This window comes from Coffea eugenioides, chromosome 10 (assembly GCF_003713205.1).
Source record: "Coffea eugenioides isolate CCC68of chromosome 10, Ceug_1.0, whole genome shotgun sequence".
NCBI lineage: Eukaryota > Viridiplantae > Streptophyta > Magnoliopsida > Gentianales > Rubiaceae > Coffea > Coffea eugenioides.
Genome location: NC_040044.1, coordinates 15,594,820 through 15,615,919, shown reverse-complemented (window position 1 = coordinate 15,615,919; position 21,100 = coordinate 15,594,820). Strand labels below are relative to the sequence as shown.

General features: G+C 36.9%; 1 protein-coding gene across 1 annotated transcript; it reads left to right on the top strand.

Moving 5' to 3' along the window:
• Nucleotides 1-10,808: 10,808 nt before the first annotated feature.
• LOC113750503 (protein FAR1-RELATED SEQUENCE 5-like) lies at nt 10,809-20,463 on the top strand. The gene is made up of 2 exons (XM_027294469.1): nt 10,809-11,866; nt 20,040-20,463. The coding sequence occupies exons 1-2, from the start codon at nt 10,809-10,811 to the stop codon at nt 20,461-20,463; spliced, it is 1,482 nt and encodes a 493-aa protein (XP_027150270.1).
• Nucleotides 20,464-21,100: the final 637 nt, after the last annotated feature.

Below are 21,100 nucleotides of genomic sequence, written 5' to 3'. Positions count from 1 at the left end.
TTTTCTAGTCAAAACACGCTCTAAAAAATAGGATAAATTTTTTATACACTGACAGTGTATACACTATCATCGTTAGATTCATGACACATGTGTAAAAGTTGGATTCAAATTCAGATTTTGCATAGTTGTTATTCATCCGAGACTGATAGTGTATACACTGTCAGTATAAGAAAGATTAATTCTAAAAAAATAATTGATAAGTTATTCACTTATCACATAATATAAAATACACCCAAATGTATCATATTTAGTAGTTAACAATTTAATTACTTAATGAATTCAAACTTCAGATTTCAGTTTTAAAATTTTAACTTAAATTCTTTGACGCACCACCAGACGAGTTTAGAAAATTATTGAATTTAGATGTTATAGATGTAACTGTACCCAGATTGGTTGCTATTATACCCAGACAGGGTATAATAGGTAGTAATGGGTAAATTGGTCGTTATGACATTGAGAATAGAGTTGAGCGAACTCCTTTGGATTTGACCACCTGTCAAAATGCTTAGTTGAGACTAGCAAACTTCAAGGGGTAAAAACTTGGGGGTCATGCATATAACTTTTTCAAATGACATATTTCCTCCAATAGGAGAATGCTATTTTTATCCGATGGCATGAGAAGGGTGAAGTTATCAAGGCTAGAAATTCTGATGGCATAATTGTCTTTTCAGCTACTGACATAAATCAAAGTTCATTTCACGGCTTTGACTATTAGTCATGGGGTTTGATCTGCATACTTTGTGAATAAAAGAGCTAAATTATAATTGAGCCTCATTGCATGTGGCTACTTTAATTAACTTAAACTTATCAAGGCTGGATCCATAACTCATTCACATTAAAAACAGTATAACTTTCTTCTATAGATCAGCAGTTTCACGCTAATTGTCGAAACATAAATGAATTCGTTGTATTCGCTCCACCATTAACTAGCCATCATAAACTTTGAAGTTCATCAGCCTCTTTAGAATAAAGTAGGAATACAATGTTGCCCCACTAAGTTAGTAGCAGAGCAACAAATGAAATTGGGTAAATTCTATTTAGACACCCTAAACTATATCCGATTTTTCACTTCAGTCCCTAAACTTTAAAATGGGACACTTAGGTCCTCAAACTATTGAATCCGTCCCAATTAAGTAAAATTGTTGACAAAATCCACAAAATCGTCAGGGTTTTCTGAGCGTGCAAAACAAGCGCCATTGACCAAGGGCAGGGATGCAAATTCAGAGAAAAGATATAAAAAGAAAGAAATTTATTTAGCACAAAGGAGGGAAAAGGAGGGAAACTTTCCCTCCTTTTATCAGGCACATTTAGGTGATATAATTGACTCGATCCAATTCATAAAAGGGAAGAGATGTGTCCTAATAAAAAAGAGAGCAATTGGCTGAATATCCAAATGAGGGGTAAGAACTAAGAGGTTGAGAGCTTTAGAAAATCTGAAGATAAGAAAGAAGACAAAGGAGAGATAGTTAGGGACACATGCAACAGTGGAAAACAAGCATTGATGATGACATCATGGACAGATTTAAACCCAAGAAGAAGGTTTTGTCAATGTCCAAATTACAGGATAATTCCATTTCCATTATATCTGTTTGTACTTCTTCCCCTATGGTTCCGATTTGTATGCAATGCACCTAAGTAAACTTGTATTTACTCTCTCAATGGTGTTATTAATGTAGGAAACAGGGGAATGCAATTATTGGGATTGGGTGGATCTTGAGATGTGTCAAAGGTCCAAGGATATAATCTCTGGACTAATAAGAACAAAAAACAAATTGAAATCTAAGATTGAGAGGTTGCAAGAGAACTCAAAGCTGCAGGAAGCAAAACTAAGAAGGCTAAAGATGTACTTGTTTCTTCACTGGGTTGTTGTTGTTATATGGATGCTTTTGTTCAAATTTGGGCCATGAAGGTCATCATTGGAGTTTGACAAGAAACATGTCCATTTATGTGGGAAAAGAAGCAATGGTGTAGTAGAATAACATAGAGCAACATGCAATGCAATGCATAATGGTGCTATGTAATTGGGATGGAAAAGATGTAATTTTTGTCTCTATGTATAAGCTGCGGTTCTGGTGTAATGTAGCATATGCTTGAAGGAGCACTAGGTTCACTAATTTTGGATACAATTTTTAGTTTAGGGGATTATGTGCTCTTTTGTTTGAACTTTAGGGACCTAAGTGTCCCTAGCTAATGAAGCATTGGGATTGAACTATCCCTTTTGTATAGTTGAGGGACTGAAGTGTCCCAACTTATTGAACTACTTTTGAGAGTAAATGATAAACCTGTAAACATTTGTAACACCACCAACTATTGAGACAATAGATGCAATTGAAAATGGACTGAATTTGATCATTTAAGAAGAAGGCGTGTTTAGCCTTACACCAAAAGACCAGACGTTTCACAAATTTACAAAACAATAGCAAAAATTTCTTGGCATTTACAACATCAGTTGCCATTTACAAAACATCAGCTCCCCAAAATATAATGTGAACAATTTATAGCAATAGAAATTCACAAAACCCAGCTAAACATAGAGCTGCAGCACATTGCCATTTACAAAACACAACTATTTTCTTGTGTGATTTAAATTTTCTAAGTTTGCAGCTTCATTTGCATTCCTGTAGAGCTGAACATTGGCCAATGCTGGTTGAATTATTCATATGACCTGCTGTTGCCTGCAATGTAGATAGATTTACACACATGTTCCCCCTCCAAGTGAAGGGGGTTGGTTGAAATCGTCTGGTGACACGACTAGTTGACAGCTCTTCTGTCTGCCTATCATCAATGTAAGAGTCTGGTGGTTTCATTGTTATCCCTGGATTGTGTGAATAAAGTTTGTCACCAGTATTGGAGTTCAACTACATGTCAGGAGATAACAAGTAGTTAATACGAGAGTGAACATATTTGTATCTCACACAACAACAAATGCAAATTTCAAAGCACTGACATGTCCAGATTCAATTTCCTTTGAAGCTGTCTCATATGGCTTAATCAGAGAATCAGTTGCAACACTGTTGAGTCCAAGTTCTCCGGTCATGTCCAGTGAGTTTCTAAAGATCCATTTCCTCAGCTTGCAACCTTTCTTTGAATGACCAGGTTTCCTGCAAAATGAGCATTTTCTTGTGCCCTTGATTGGTTGTTCTCCATCAATTTTCTGTTCAGTCTGATTTTGAGGAGCAGCTATGCAGCTCTAGCAGTACTTGGACTAGTACTAGTATGCCTTGTTTCATTTCTGATGGCATCTGTTTGTTGTGTACTGTTCCCACTAGATTCCTTATCCATATGCCCATCTGGTCTCTTTTCTACTGCAGCAGTTTGTTGGTTTTTTTAGGGCAACTCCTCCTATTATGTTCGTATTTCTTGCATAGACTACAGCTCATCTTAGTGCCAATCTTACTGACTTTGTGAGGTTTAGATGGATTCACATATAACTGCTTGTTCCTATCATCATCTGGTCCCTTGTTCCTCACCTTTTTCAGTCTTCCAGGTGATTTCCCATATTTTGGAGGCCTCATTGATGGTAAATCTACTTGGGCCCACAGATTAGGACCATCGATTGGATTCAACATAGGTTCATAACTCTTCATGTATGTACTCTTCCAGTAGATGGGTGCTATATTTTTTTTTCTGATTTGGCACGTCTCCTATTAATAGCAGCAACTGCATGGCCACATAGGATTCCCCTCAGTTGCCATTTTCTACAAGTGTAGGTCATGCTCCTCAAATCAACGGCAAACTGGTCACTGAAAGGACAACATATTTGATACTTCATCGTGCTAGCATAGTAGCAAATGCACATGCATTGCTCTTTCTTGGCCTTCTCAAGAATGTCAAAAATTGTTGGACATAAGAGACATGAAAAATAAAAGAGCAAATTAGATATTGAACATAGTGTAACTTTAAAAATTGTGATAAAAAATAGTAAGCAAGTAGCTTAACCTTCATGCTTGGACATTGTCTCTCTATTCTTCTCCATTCTTTTCAACACATATAAGTAAATAGTCTGCAACATGCCTACGATAGGCAATGATCGTGTCTTTAAAATAATTAAATTAAAAGATTCACACATATTATTAACCAATATATTGCAATCCAATCTAGTCTTGAAATGAGCCCTAGACCAAGTATTGGGGTCCTTTTCATCCAACCATGCATATGCATCCTTTGACTCTTGCTTCATCATCTCCATTTCTATTTTGAGCTGAGTTATATATGAAGCCCTTGCACATCTCCAAAGCCTTTCTTTAAGAGGAAGGCCTCTTTGCATTTGCTTGAAGTTGGTGTAAAGGTGTTGGACACAACAGCTATGCTCAGCTTGTGGAAGTTTGTCCGTAACTGCTTGAATTAGACCCTGTGCAACACAGCACAACAATCACATATGCAACACTAATATCAATAGTTTAACATAACAACAAAATTTGATATGGTAATATAGCTAATAAATACTACCTTTTGTTTGTCGGTCATAATGCACCAAGTACTAGAGTTCGAAATTTTCAAATCTTGTACAAGCAATCCTAAAGACCAACTCAAGTTATCATAATTTTCTGCCCTAACAACTGACAAAGCCAATGGAAACATTTTGTTATCACCATCCATTCCAACTCCTAATGAAAGTTGCCCATCATGTGGACCTTTTAGGAAGCAACCATCTAACCCAATCCACTTTCTACAGCCAGTTAAAAAACCTCTATTTATTAGTTCTAAGCACATATACAGCCTTCTAAATCTGGAAACATGATCTTCATCTACATCAGTCTCAACAAGCACACTAGATCCCGGATTTGCACTCCTCAATTCACCACCAAATGCTTCCAACATGGTGTACTGTTTGTCATGAGACCCTTGAATAGTGTCTCTCACTTTTCTAAGTGTTCTATACCCTTGCTTAATACTGAAATCAACATTTAACTCCTCAGTTACTTTGGTCATCAACTCATGCACTGTCATAGATGGCGTTTTCCTGACCTCATCAACAAATAGTTTGCTGGCCAACCTAGATGTCATGTTTTTATTGTGGAACACTCTTCCACAAGTGTGCTCATCACTTAAGTGTTTTTATCTGAAAGGTATTTTCACCTTGCATTTTAGACCCCAATAGCTGCCAGTCACAATTTCTTCATTTCACTCTTACCCTCCATGTATCAATTTTTCTTGAAATACACATCTCTCCCATCCATAATTGCCTGGATTCTTACAGCCAACCTCAATGTAATGACTGATGCGAACTTCTGACCAACTTCAAACTATGGTTTCTTCATGTCTGTTTGCTCATTAAAATCTGGAAATTTAGGCCTCCTTGTCTTACTGTTCCCATTTTCATCGAATTCACTTTGACTCTTCAATTCAAATGAACCATTTGAGTCATATTCTGATTCCTTGTCATCAATATTAATCATATCAGGGTCATCATAGCGGTTAATTTCAATGGGTGGGTCTTTCTTGCTTCCTGACTTCTTCTTTCTTTGCTCACTGCAATGAGAAGGAACATGTTCATTGCAATGCGAAGGACTAGCTTCATGGGCACCTAGGTCCCTTCCAATACTTTGACCAATTCTTATGTCTTTATCTAATATGTCATTGTCTCCCCCTTGATCCTCATAGTTTGAATCCACCAACTTCTCATCAACATTGACTCCATTTTCATCCTCTTATAGTCTGGCATTATCACATGATGTTTCCCCTACACCACCTTCATTGCCGGTTGCCTTTTCTGCATTTTCATTACAATTTTTACATTCATCCTCTTCTCTGACTTGTGCATTTGAAGCTTCATCATAGCCTTCAACATCTTCTGGTTCCTTTGCAGCGTCACTCCTGCTATCAGCTTTCTCTTCTACCACAATTTCAGCTTTAGTCGCTTTGCTATTCATGTCTTTATTTTCTGGTTCATCTTCAGCAACAACACAATGAAAATCCTCACATTCTGGTTCAACTTCAGCACCTATTCCTTGCTTGTCTGTCAACATTTTCTCTTCCATCTTGTTCCACTTCATCAGTGTTGACACCCTCTTCTATGATCATTACATCACTGTCTCTATCCCTTTCGGCTTCATCTCCCTTAGCTTGACTTAAGGGTATAGCAGCCTATGGACAACCTTCTGGTCCGACTCTAAGAAACACTTCGGCCACCCTATGTAGTGGTAATGTGTTCACCATCACCTCACAATCCCTATCACACAAACAAACGAACAAGCCTGTATCCAATGTCATCCCTGGCAGCAGATAATACCACCCAAAACCATCTTTTATATCATACGCAAGCCTCTCTCCACATTTGTCTAGAGCTACTAATGACCACATTTTTGGGTTGCATCCATCTATAAAATCAACCCTTCCCTCTATATACTATTTGTTAGGAAAGTTTGTGAAGGTCCCTTGATGGTGTATCTACAAGGAGAAAGGTTCAGGCCAAATTCCACTATCACCATTTCCTGGTTCAAAGAAAAAAATTTGTAATTCAATAATTAATTTTTTTACACCTTTTACAGTGGATCGAGGACCACAATGTCTTCAATACAAGGAACATTAGGGTTTGGACAGCATAAACATTGACTTAAAAAACACTCCAAATCATTTTCAGACCCATATATTCGACATTAAACAATTTTGTCTACCATAATTTGTCACTAACATATAAAGGTCAATCTGGCCCTTTTTACATTCCACAATATCCCTACAAAACCTAGCCGACAACAATAACAATTCAAATAACCCAACTACTATATACACTACTATAATAACCAACAAGCAAACAATGACCCTATATCATTTCTCTTACCCAGATTGGTCTTTCTCTTCTTGTTCTTCAATGGCGATCTCATTTCTCCTTCAATCCTCTTCCTTCCCATGTTTACAATAAACTTCACCTCTGAATCACAATCACGATCATTTCAAGGTATTTGTTAGTAGAAACTGGGTAATGTATCATTCGCACCTCTCTCTCTCTCTCTCTCTCTCTCTCTCTCTCTGTTCAAATCAAATAATTCAAAGTGAAGAAGAAAGAAACAAAGCAGTTTTGACTTATTTCTTTGGCCCTTATACCTAATAGACGAATTTACAATTATGTCCTAACTATTTCAGTTTTCATTGCTTATTTAGTCTCACTAAAGACGCTTGTTTTGCACGCTCGAAAAATCCTGACGATTTTGTGGATTTTGTTAATGATTTTATTTAATTGGAATGGATTCAATAGTTTAGGGACTTAAGTGTCCTATTTTGAAATTTAGGGACTGAAGTGGGAAATCGGGTATAAATTAGGAGGTCAAAATGAAATTTACCCAATGAAATTCATACATTCAAAATGGAAAGTAAAGCATGTGGCAAATTAGGTAAGGGAAGATCTAATAATCTCATAACAGAAGGGATTATCTATTTGGGAGAAATATAGTTTTGTTCCCTGAATGTTTAGCCTATATGCCAAATTAGTCCTCAATATTTTGACAAAAACAAATTTAGTCCCCAAAGTTCGTGATTTTAGACAGCTTTAGGTCAACTAATGGAAAATCATCATAACTAATGGTCAACATCAAATTGGCATTAGTCGAAAGTTTTGAATTTGTATTTCTAGTTCCTAGTATTTCAAGTTTGGATCATTAAGGTCCCATGGGTTTTTAGTTACAACTAGAGCTTTTAAAATAAAATAATATATGAATTAAATTAAATATACAACAAATATGTTCTAAATTTCTAAAAATTTCATGAAAACACATTATATTGACATAGCATAATGGTAGCCTATATATATATCTTTGTTAAATAAATTATAATTTGGATGACAATATACCAATAATAAATAAAATATAAAGTAGTAGAAGAAAATGAGAATTCTAGTTTTATAATTTAATTTTATTATAATTACTACTACACAAATTGTTGCATGTTTTGTGCATGTAGATTTTAAATTTTTGTAATTAGCCGTTGTACTTATAAAAATTAGTGAAAATAAGTATCAATGTGAAGTGATTATACGAATTCTTTAGAAAACTTTCTTTTATTTCTTGTTGTCTTTCCCATAAATTAAAATCTAATGTTCCAATACTGTAGATTTAAATGATTTATTTTAATATCTACAAAATATCAATTTCATTTCAAACTCAATTGTTAACCTATTAAAATGTAAAAAAAAATCAAATTAATTACAAAAAGTATATATTCAAAAGGAAACTTAATTAAGTTTTTTAGTTATCATAAAAAAAAATAAAGCTCCTAGTTATTAATTATTAATAGTGAGAAACAATAAGACATATATATTTTAACAAATTTTAGACTAACTATGCAAAAGAAAAGAAACATATGGGATACTATTGGCATAAATAAATAAATAAAAAGAAAAGGAAAGAGAAGTTTAATTAAATTCCTATCACCCTATAATTTACATCTCATTTAATACTAAATCCTTAATATCATTGTTTCAAATTTAAAAGAAGATAATAATTCGAAATCAAAACATTGAGGACTAGAAGTGTAAAGTAAACATTGTTGACTAGAAGCAATTTGATGTTGACCATTATTCATTGGTCTATTTCCGCTAATTGTCTTAAATCTATCTAAAATCGTAAACCTTGGGGACCAGATTTGTTTTAAGCGATACATTGAAGACTAATTTGATACATGGGCCAAACATTGGGTACTAAAACTGCAACTCTCCCTGTATATATATACAATTTCCGGTCAACATTTGATGAATATGGACCGACGCAAACAACTTCCTATATCACTCGTAATTGGTCAACCTTTCTAGGCTGTAAACAAATTGAGCCACTTGTGAGTCGATCGCAAGCGGCTGAAGTCCGAGCTCGAGTCGAGCTCGATCAACATCGAACTTGAGTCGAGTTCGAGCTAACCTAATCGAACTCGAGTTCAAAAACATTAATTTTGTTAACTCGTGAGTTTGATTATATTTATATATATTAATATATAAATATTATTTTTTTTATTTTAATAATAAAATTACATATATATATATTCCTAATATTTTATTTTATTTTTTTAAGCTCGAGCTTGACATTTTGATTTCGTTGAACTCGAGTTCAAGTTCGAGTTTCATAAACCTAGGTTGAAACTCGCCTCGATTAAATCAAAATTCTATCGACTCGATTCGTTTACATCTTTCAACCTTACCAGGTCAGATAGCTTCTTCACTGCTCCCTAGTCCCGGATACAGGGCAGGAGCGGTCCTCAGACGACCGCTCCTGAACGGTCTCCTCACAATAAAAAACGTGAGGAGACAAATAAGCCAAGTCAGCAAGGCTGAAGCAGGGCAGAAAAACGGCACCGTTCCAAATAAAAAAATGTTGACTTCCAAACGTGAGCAAACGGAGCAAACGGAAGAGAAGTAGATTTTGAAATTCAAGTTGAAATTTTGAATTAGCCGCAGAAAACAAAACTGAGGGAAGAGTCTTGGCGTGCTTCTGAAGGAGCTCTACTCTGACAATCTGACCAACCACTCACTGAAGGTAGAAAGCTGAAGTTCGAGTGGAATTCGACTTACTAGCTCTTTCTAGGTGAAGTGAGTGTAGTCTACTCTGATGAAAATAGCAATTGACAGAAAAGTGAGTGGAAAGACAGGCGGCAAGGTAGAAGCAAACAGAGATGAAGCCAAAGTTTGGACGGAAAACTGAATAGCAGAAGCAGCTGTGGTTTTCAACTGGGTATAAGAGTATTGTATCTATTTTGAATGCGCGCAAGGCAGGCGGTAAGGTAGAAGCAAACAGAGGAAGGACAAAATCTCACAAAGCCAGATTTTGTCCTTCAACTTAATAGCAGATGCAGCTAAGCTCTCCGACTTCGGTGAAACGTGAAGCGTATTAGCAGACCAAGGTAACATGACTGAACCATGTCAGTAACTGTGGCTAATAATTTGTCACCCAAATGCACATCTGTTAAATGAAGGATGAAATTAGAGTCACTGAAGACATAATATGAAGATGATACAAGAATAGTGAAGTTGTACTATATTAAATATATGTACCGTATCTGTGTGTGTGACCATTTAGTTTTTCAGTGATGAACTATAAAGGGATAGTAGTTTTTGGAAGACCTAGGGGTATGTATTCAAATAAACCATCGAACGGAATTAGGGAAAGATGAGAGAAACAAAGTCACATTTAACAAGTGAATGAATGTACATCTTGTTGTAAATTAGTTACATGTTATAGCCACCGTATTACAATTGATATGAATCATTGTGCATCTAGTAATTGGTCCATGCTCATGGAGTAATATTAGTTTGTCCCTCTCTTGACCGTGTAGTGTGTATAAAATAGAGGTGTAGAGTTGAATGAGGTGAAACTGAGGAAAAGACATATATGTGAATAATAAATGGGTGAACCTTGTATTGTAAGTAAATTACATGATGTAAAAAATATATTACAATGAGTAGAAAGTGATTGTTTGGCCCTCAAAATATAGAAATAGTAGAAAATGCGGAGTTGGCTTATGCGGTTGTTATTAACGAATGACATAAGGTCCAGTGAGCTAAAGAATCTAGAATCAAAATATAATCACCAGCGTGGATGTACATACAGTTAAAATAGACTTACATCGTGTGACCAATACATTACAATCCGTATAAGTTAGTGTACATGGAGTTGTATTTGTACACAGATTGTCTTAGAGTAAAAGTAAGATGATGTGAATCATTAATCATATTGATAGCGTAATAATAGAATTTGGTATACGAGTAATGTATGATTCATAACACATTATGAATGGTAATATACATTTATGTTGTCGTTTATGTACATACAATTCATGAAGTGTTGCAAATTAGGGTGTTTGATGCATAATTGGCAGGATCAGAAGTAATGGATTGCAGCAAATTGGCAGAAGATGGGACCCCTGAGTTAGGAATGGAGTTCAACAGCGAAGAGGATGCGTACAAGTTTTACAACAAATATGCCTTTAAAATGGGTTTTAGTGTACGTAAAGACTATCTGAATAAAGACAAAGACGGCGTGACCACGTCTAGGAGATATAGTTGCTGCAAGGAAGGTGTGAAGCGCAAGTACGAAGGTGATGTGATGCCAAAGAGGACACGAGCTCCGACGAAAACAGGGTGTGGAGCTAAAATGGTTATTGTGTTGTTTAGAGGAACAATGAAGTACCGTGTGCATGATCTTGTTTTAGAGCATAACCATGAGTTGCACATTGCTCAATGTGCACACATGATGCCATCACAAAGAAAAGTGAGCGAGGCTCAAGGATTCCAAGCTGAAATAAGCGAGGACGCTGGGCTTTCATTGAAACAGAGCCATGAGCTTATGGGAAAGGAGGCAGGTGGGATGGGAAATATGGGATATACTCGGGAAGACCTGAAACTATATCTTCGTACTCGACGGGAAAGGAGTTTGAAATATGGAGAAGCAGGTAGCATGCTGAATTATTTTCAAGAGCAAACACTCGAGAATCCATCGTTTTTTCATGCCGTACAGCTGGACTGTGAAGAGCAGATAACGAATATCTTTTGGGCTGATGCAGGAATGTTAATTGACTACAAATTTTTTGGAGACGTAGTCACATTCGACACAACTTACAAAACAAATAAAGAATACCGGCCACTTGGAGTGTTTGTGGATTTTAACCAACATAGGCAAATTGTGATATTCGGTGCTGCCCTTATGTATGATGAGACTATAGATTCTTTCAAATGGGTGTTTGGTACATTTCTAGAAACAATGTGCGGAAAGCGTCCAAGTACCATACTAACCGACCAAGATCATGCCATGGCAGCCGCTCTTTCAGTTGTTATGCCTGAAACATTTCACGGTCTATGTACGTTTCACATAAGGCGTAATTTTATGAAACATCTTGGCAATCACTACAAGGAAAATAGTGATCTTCCATACATGTTTGGTGCCTGCATGTATGAGTGTCGCGCCCCATTTTTACAAGAAAAATAAATGTGTTTAAAAAGTAAATTTTTGTTTGAAAAAATGAATTTGATTTACGAAGAAAATGAAAAAAATATTGGTCTAAATGGGACTTGAAAATGCGACGATTTGACCCAAAATATAGTTTAAAAAGGGTTTTTTAAATGAAAAATGGAGTCGCCACTTGGTATAGAGTTAAGGTGTACCAAGTCACCTAAAATGAATTTTAAAAGGAAAAGGTAGGAAAAAATCCCTTTTAAACGACTCCTAGTCTATGAAAATCAAAGAAAAGGTTCGGGAGTCACATTTGATGAAGGGGAAGGCAAGGATAAAAATCCAAGACACCCCTTCGACCTAGCCAAGGCTAGTTGCGTGATTTAGTCAAGGATTTTCTTATTTTTAACCAGAAGATTTATCACATTTAGATGTACTATATGAATGCAAACCCTAGACCTAGGGGGGGTATCAGGGGGCAAAATTTCTCTTCAAAGCTTGAGTGGTGCCAATCACATTAATTGTGATGCCCAAATAACGACTCTTTGGAGAGGTCACGAATAATGCAAAAGTATGAGACTCCAAGAAAAGAAAAGAAATAAAATAATTATAAATATACGTGACCTAAGGGAATGCATCATGTCGGGTACGGGGGACTAATGTTCGTGACTCAATTTTCCCTTTAATAGAGGGAGTACGAGCGTGCTAAGACTAGAAAAAACCAAACTCGTCCATATCCCATATCCAAGGGGTTATCTCTAGTCTAATCAGGCAAAATGCACTAATCTACCCCCTAATTTCCTAAATGAGATGCAAATCTAAATGTTATATATACATAGGGGTAAGGGATATTTTATTAGAGGAAATATTATGTGAAAATGATAAAGATCCTAAAAATGAAAAAATATGCATGAAGTGTAATGTAATCATACAAATATGATATAATGAGGGAGGTCCCTAAGGGTCTAGCATTGGACTAGCCCATGTCTATGGATCCTCACTAGCATTGGACTAGTGGAAAATCGGAACAAAAAATCACAACTAACGTTGGACTAGTGTAGTGACGGGAAAGGAATCACAGCTAGCATTGGACTAGTGTGATAACGTGCATTTATTACAGTCTAAGAAAATCAGATAAAGCATAATAAAGCAAATAAGCACATAAATCACATAAGACACATAACACATAGGCATGATATCTAGATGCACGTCCTAAGAAAGCGGTAACACATAGCACATAGGCATGCAACACATATAAGGCAAGTAAAATAAATAAAGCCCTAACTATTACATTCGGGGGGAAGCCTACTATAATCTAAGAGGGAAGGAATTAAATGAAATGATATAATAGCCTAACTATTACAATTGTGGCATTCAAGTGCCTTTCAAATGATCAAAAATTGAACTAAAATAAAATAAAAATACTAAATTAAAACAAATAAAGCGAATAAATAGATAAATAAAATGAAGGCATTCAAATGGCATGCAATTGATCACATAAAGTCACATAAGGCATATAAGGTCAAATAAAGTAAGAAATAAGGGATATGGTGTACCTCCCTTGAATTGGAGCCCTCCAAAAACTACTTATTTACCCTCCAAAACAAAGAAAGGGTCAAGGCACCACTTTAATTAATAAGTAATCACAAAAGATAAAAATAAACATAAAATTGAATCAATTGAAACATATAAACAACCTACTTTTAAGAGTTTAAAACAAAGAGGGACTTAAGTGCACAAATTAACAAAGCTTTGGGGTCAAAATTAAAGAAAAATAAAGTTCAAGGACCTATTCACAATTATGTTAAGAACCTAATTGAAAGAGATTAAAAGTTTATAAGGCCATAGTAGAATAAAGAAAAATCCAGGGACTGATTCGCAAATCCAATTACCAAATTCTTAATCAAACAGGCCATTGGGCCATTTTATTTATTTCTTGGGCCAAAACTTTCCTAGCCTATTTGAAAATCCAAAGCAAATGGGATAGGCCAGCCTATCATTTTTATCAAGTAAAACCCAACAAAATGCATGGGCTTTAACTCTCGAGCCCAAATTACTAACCCAGGAAATAAGCAAAACAAAACCCAATCCAAACAAACAAACCACCATCAAGACCCAGTCAAAATAAACCTAACCCAATTCCCAACTAATTTTTGTTAAGCCCATCAAAAATAACAAGATAGCTAAAAACATTTAAACCTAATCATATCATAATCTCAGAATTAATCTACTCGACAACTCACTAAAAATATAAAAGGCAAATTGAAACTTTGAAGGGCCAAATCAATTTGATATTTTTTAGTTTTGGGCACAATGAAATCAGACAGAAATTGAGGGGTTAAATTGCAATTCTTTAGAGAAACCCATGCAAGTTCACGAAGAGCAGTTCTCTTCTGCAATTTTATTAACAATGCTTCTGCCATTTCACTTCCGCGACCTGCTTTCTTACTCTACCAGGTAGATTAAATGCAAAACTCAAGCCAAACTTCCTAGTTTATCATCCTAAAATCAACAAAGCTTCAAATCATTCAATTAACATCACCCTAACACAAACATCTATCCCTAGAAAAACCCAATCACAGCAGCTAGACATAAAATGCAGCAAACGTATAGGAGGAAACTTAGGATGGACGTTCATATGGCATATCAACTGGACGACAAACCACAGATTTACATCAAACTAAAAGCTTCAGCAACAAAACCAGAAAAAGATTTCAACATCCGAACAAACAACGAAAAGTTTAGATTGGAAACAGAACATGCCACTTTTCTTCACTGATTTCTTCTACCTCTTTTCAGATTTAACAAACTCATGCAGCAACTTTTCCGAATTAAAATGACCCTTTATACATTTTTAGCATCCAAACCAAACTGTACACTATACATCCCCCCAGCAATTTTTCTACCCAGATTATGCACAAACGAAGCCAAAAGAACATTCATGCATTCCCGCACACACAGCAACTAAAACCACATGAATTCCCAAATAAAGTTCCAAAACATATCTCAAGTAAGGATTCAAAAATTGCATAGATAAGAAAAAGGACATTGCAGCAGTTTAAACACGTGATTTCAAAGCCCCTTGCAAGATCATGTAATCCAGGTTTCGAACAAGAGATCAGCAGGCAATATCAACAATTCGGTCTCAACTCTAGCCATTCCCTCTCATAGCATTAGCTCGAATTGATACATAGGGAAGAATAAGGCAAAGAAAACAGAAATGGCGCCAAAATAAGCACGCGAGAAACCCTCAAAAAAACTTTACATTTTACCATTGCACTTGCTGACCATGTCATTTTCCTTTCACGCAAACTGCAGGCAAGTCATCTTTCAATCATAATATTCGGTTGGGCATTTTATCGAGCAACAAACGGGCATTAATATTTCACTAGATTCTCGCTAAAATTGAAACTATAACTAGCCCAAAATTTTATCAGCAACCCAAGAAATACATTCCAATAAACTTACAGAGCATGTGTATTCCAAAAGGCCATGAACAATCGACAGGGAAATTGAAATGCCAACTTCACAGCAGACATATTTTGACGGAAGACTGAAATGTAAACGAAGAGGTTACCTCACAGTGGCCTCTCACGGTGACGATTGACGGCGGCAGTGGCGGATTCCGACGAATCGGTGGGAGTTACGGCTCCGGTCGCGGCTTCTTCCTCAGACTACCCCTTCTTCTCTTGCTCAGCGCCTTTGTCTTCTTCCTCTGTTTCTGTTTTTCAACCGAAGCCGAAGTTTTCTTGGACTCCCTTTCTAGTTTTGCTTCTCCGAAAAATCCCCTCTGTTTTTCTGTCCGCAGCCCCCCCACGACGAAGGTATCTTTTTCTGCTCTTCCTCTCTTTTCCCGAAGCCCCCAGACGAATCTCTATTTTCTTCCCTTATTTTTACTCTCTCTCGCTTGTTTATTTCTTCCTGGAAAACTTCCCCCAATCTTTCAGATTCTCCCTTGGCTCTTGCCTAAGACTCCCTCTCTGTTTTCCAGTTTTCTTCTTCGGCCTGTCACTCTCTCCTTTTTTTTTGCCCAGATTTTTCCTTCAGCCGAGCTTCCCTCTCAACCTTTTTCCTCGGCCGCCTCTAGTTCTTTTTCTCTTCCTCTGTTTTCTCCTCACCCCGTCGTCACCAGACCCTCCTATTCTCACTTCCCCTTTTGTTTTTTCTTCCTTTTTTTCCTTAGTTTCCCGTAGCCCTTTTTTTAGCTTTTCTTTGGCTCTCAGACGAAACCCCCTCGGTCTCTTCCTCTCTCGGCCCTCTCAATTTCTCCGCTTTTCTCAGTTTTTCTGTTTTTTCCCTTGCCTTGTTGCCCCTCTGTTCTCAAGCCTATCCGATTTCCATCCCGTTCTTCCTGCACTCTGTTTTTTTCTCTTTTCTTCGTTGAAGCCTCTCCCTTTTTCCGTAACTTGTTTCTTCTTTTTCTTTATTTTTTACCAAGATTCCCTAAGCCCACCAAGTGTCCTTGACACCTACCCCTATACACTTGTCCTATAATTCCTTAGACACTTGTCTAACGATTATTTTGTACACTTGTTCAACATGCATACTTCCACCTATCCACACATTTTCCCTTACTTTTTTATCATTTTCATTTTTCTTCAAAAATCAATTAACAATAAATTAACAATTTTTCAAACCAAATTTAAGAGAATTAAAGCCACTTTTAACATCTTGCAAAATGAAAATGATGAATCTAACCCAATTAATAAATAAATAATAAATGATAAAAATGAAATTAAAAATAATAAAAATTTGGTGTCTACATATTTGATAGCTTATGTTTTGTGGTTGCAATTGTGGTTGAATTGAGAGGAGATTTGATGTTGAATTTAGGATGCAAAAATAAAGAAATTGAGGGGAAGTGCTGTCCAAATTTTGAGGCTGTTTGGTTCCTTCGAGTTTGGGTTGATTTTGGGTAGAAATGAAGAGCTTTGGGGTTGTTCATATCTTTAGGACCAACTGCTACCTTTTTCACTCCAAAGCGACATTTTTGTATCTTTGCACTAGTAGTTCATTTGGATAGGCATACGACTCGTAGTTGAGTCTCACTTGTGAATTCCGTTCATTAGGTTTTGGATGTGGGAACCATAATTGTTTTACCTTGGTTGTTCTTAGGACGTGCCAGTGATCAAGGGCGTACTTTGGGAGGAAACTTTTGAAGTTGTGTCGCGCCCCACTTTTTGAATGATGATGTGTGTGAGTGTGTGTGGTGTGGACGTGTGCAAAATGAAAATAAAGGCCATGGGACTTGATAAAGCGACGGTTTGGCCATATAAAGTTCAAAAAGGGTTTTTTTTGAAAAATGGAGTCGCCACTTGGTATAGAGTTAGGGTGTACCAAGTCACCCAAAAATGATTTTTGTTTTTGAATGAAAAAAAGTAAATAAACCCTTTTAGAGAACTTTTGGGTCTACGTAACCAAAAGAGGGATCGGGAGTCACATTTGACGAAGGGGAAGGCAAGGATAAAAAAAATCCAAGGCACCCTTTCGACCTAGCCAAGGCTAGTTGCGTGACTTAAACCATTTTCTCCTAATTTTTCTACCCAAGGTATGTATCGCATGTTGGATATGACTACGTGAATGCAAAAACCTAGACCTAGGGGACATGGGGGAAATTTCTCTTCAAAGGTTGAGTGGTGCCAATCACATTAATTGTGAAGCCCAACAATGATCCTTTTGGAGAGGTCACACCTAAACCTAAATGATGTGAAAAAATGAGTAGATGAATGCATGCCATGTGAAAATGTGAGTTTGTGTGAAATGAGAAAAATGATAAAAATAATAGGATGTAAGTGGAGGTGTGCAAATGAAGATAAAAAGTGTTCGTGTGCAAGTGAAGGGATATAAAGGTGCACGTGTGCAAATAAAAGTGTAAAGTGTGAGTAGTTAAGTGAAAACGTCCAAAAGTAGTGTGAAGTGAGAATGTGGAAAAAGGGTTAGAATATAAAGTAAGTGTATGTGATAGTGAATGAATAGAATGCATGAATCCTATAGGAATGCATCAAGACGGGAACGGGGAGTCCTAACTTTGTGACTTAATCTTCCCTTTGATTAGAAGGCAAAACTAGCGTGCTAAGGCTATCGAGTAGCCATACTCGCTCGTTTCCCTTATCGAAAGGGGACTCTCAAGCAAATGAGCCCTATAACTAGTATGAGATGCAAAACCTAAAAATGAGGGGAAAAAGGGGTTCGAGGAGCATGCCAATGATAAAACTAAGAAAAATGCATGACATGTAGTGAACATGCAAATATGCACTAACAAAAGGGGATGGCCTATTGGGTCTAGCGTTGGACTAGCCCTGTCTATGAATTCCTAATGAAATAATGAGCCACAACTAGCATTGGACTAGTGTGGTGACGTACATTCATCCATCACATTCATTCATGGCTATGGAAAGCGATTAGACATGCCAAACACCCATAAACACATAGCACATAACAATTAGCATGCTTGACTAGATGCTAGAACCTAATAAAGCAAATTAACACATAGCAACAAAAGCAAGCAATCAAGCTAATGAACCTATTACATTTGCTAGCTAGGCACATGTCTTCAATAGGTCTTCATCGAATGCTCCTCCAAGCCCTATCTATTACAAGCCAAGAGGTGTACACATACCCCATAATGAATAACTTAAATAAAAAGCAAAAGTAAATGAAATAAATGAAAGGAATTAAAGAAAGGCAAGGAAAGCAACGTAGACATGCAATTCGCACTTAGCACGTTGGATCACATAGGAGAAATGAAAATCAAGGAGATAGAGGTTACCTCCCTTGCAATTGGGCCCCAATGAAGTGAAATCACTTATTTATCCTCCAAAATAAAAGAAATGGTCAAGGTACCAATTTATTTGGGAAAATTAAAGGAAATAGGCAATCACAAGCTCACTAATCGTAAAGTCCCTAAAGTCATGATTTAAGCGCAATTGAAACAAAGCATGGTAGTCAATTGAAGCAAACAAACAATGAAGTTGCACAAATTAAAATTACCAAGGACCAAATTGATGAAATTATTTATTTGATTGGGTCCTAGTGGAACAAGGAGAGACTTAGGGGGTCAAAGTGTAATATTTCAGAAAGCTTTCATGCATGCATACGTAAAAAGGCTTCAAAATCTGCAACTAAAAGAATGAAATCTGCTGATTTTTGCTTCTAAGTTTGCGGCAATTTTCCAGCTACAATTCTATCCAGCTCATCATGCAAAACAGATTTATCCAACACCAAAATCCTGCCTATCCATCATCCACTAATCATGCAACTTCATTACATGACTGAATCAAGAAAGAGAGCTGATCATCAAGGATAAAAGAAACATACAGCAAAACAGCAATAGAAAAAGGAAAAGAAATGCCGCAGGCTTTCTGCCACAAAACATTCGGCAGCTGATGCAATTTTTCTGAAATTTATCGATGCAACTTTTCCATCCAAACACAGCTAAAACCTTAAACAAACGTTTCCACTTTGATCTTAACAACAATGATCACCAAACTCAACATCCAAACAAGCCAAAGACATGGGAGGAAATCATACAAACATTGGAAATACTTCATGCAAGACCACGGATGAACTGGTTGCAATCAAACAAACTTGCTGCACTCTCTGTTTACAAATGCCTATTTCTTAATCCCAACTTGGATTATATATTTTCAAAAACCAAACCTGCAATTTTAGGCTAAGCAAAACATATAATCACCACCATCAAAACAAACAGAAGACTTAGGAAAAGATCATGCCAAAATTCTGGAAAATGTACAAGAAAAGTTCAGCAATTCGGTTGTTCATTTTTCCAGCAAAGTATTGGAACATGCTTCAAGTATTTCAGACCCCAGAAAATGCAAACCCAACACCTCTTTCCAACATAAGATCAACCAGCAAATTGGATGGCCGAAGTTTGGTGAGCAGTTGTAGAAAAACAACGGCAAAAAGGATGCAAAAGTTCTCGTTCTGCTGCAGATTTACAACTCATCAAAATGCGACCAAGATAGTTTAAAGCTCTACCAGAACTTCAAACAAATTCACAAGATAAGAAACTAAAGTCCAACCATAATCTTGCACATGAAAACTTCGGCATTCACAGAAAACAAAGAGCTTCGGTCCACTCAATCACAGAAAACATGTATATACCAAAAGGCATGAACAATTAGCATAAAAATTGAAACAACAATTTCACAGAAGGCACACTTGGGGGGAAGCTGAAATACAAACGGAAGAGTTACCTCACAATGGCCATCTCGCGGTGGCGGAGTTGCAGGCGCCAATGGTTTCAATGATTGCTGGCTCCGCTTGCTCCAACAAGATTGCCAAGTATCAACTTGGCTTCACTGCTTTGGAGTTGAAGCTTCTGCCTGGGCTTGATGGAGTCAGCGACAGTAGTACGAGAGCAGCAACAGCAACGGCAGCGCCACCAACTTCTTCCTGCCCGAAGCTTCTCTCTTTTAGTTTTTCATTTTTGTCCAGATTTCCCAGGTCCTCAACTCAGCCCCGCCGTTTCTCTTCCTCAGCTCTTTCCTTGCCTAGTCGAAACCTTTCTTTCGGTCCAGCCTCCTCTTCTTCTCACCCTAGCTACCACTCGCTTCTCAGCCTCCCTTTTCCGTAGCTTTCTGCGTTTTTCTCTTAAGCTTTTTTTAAGATTTTGCAGCCGCCACTCTCACCCCCTCCTGGTTTTCCTTTTGCCGTTCCTTCTCTCAGCCCGTAGCCACCTTTTGCTCAGCCCTTCCTCTCGCGGCCTTTCTTTTCTTTGGTTTTTCTTAGCCGCTAACTCTCTCTCACTCCAAAACCCTCGCTCAGTTTTTCTTTTAGCCTGTCGATGCTCTCCCCCCTCTCTATTCCCGTATGCTCCTCTCTTGATTTCTCTCTTTCGGCTGCTGCTCTATCGTCCCCCCTTTGCGGCTGCCTCCTCTCTTGCTATTTATACCAGGAAACCCCCACCCTAAAACTCCAGCAACTTTCCCTGTATTTGCAGCTAAGGAGCCGCTCGATGATCCCTTTGCAAGCTGCGGCAAAATGCAGCTTGCATGCCGCGAGTATTATTATTATTATTATTACTTTTTTTTTTTTTAAAACAACTTGATAATTACATAAATGATAAAATAAAATATAAATAATAATAATAACAAAATTACACAAACCAGGTAATAATAATAATAACAAAACAAAAATAATTTTAAACAAAAAACTAAGCAAAAATGGCCATTTTTTTTTCATTTTTCATCATTTTCTTTTTCTCAAAATAA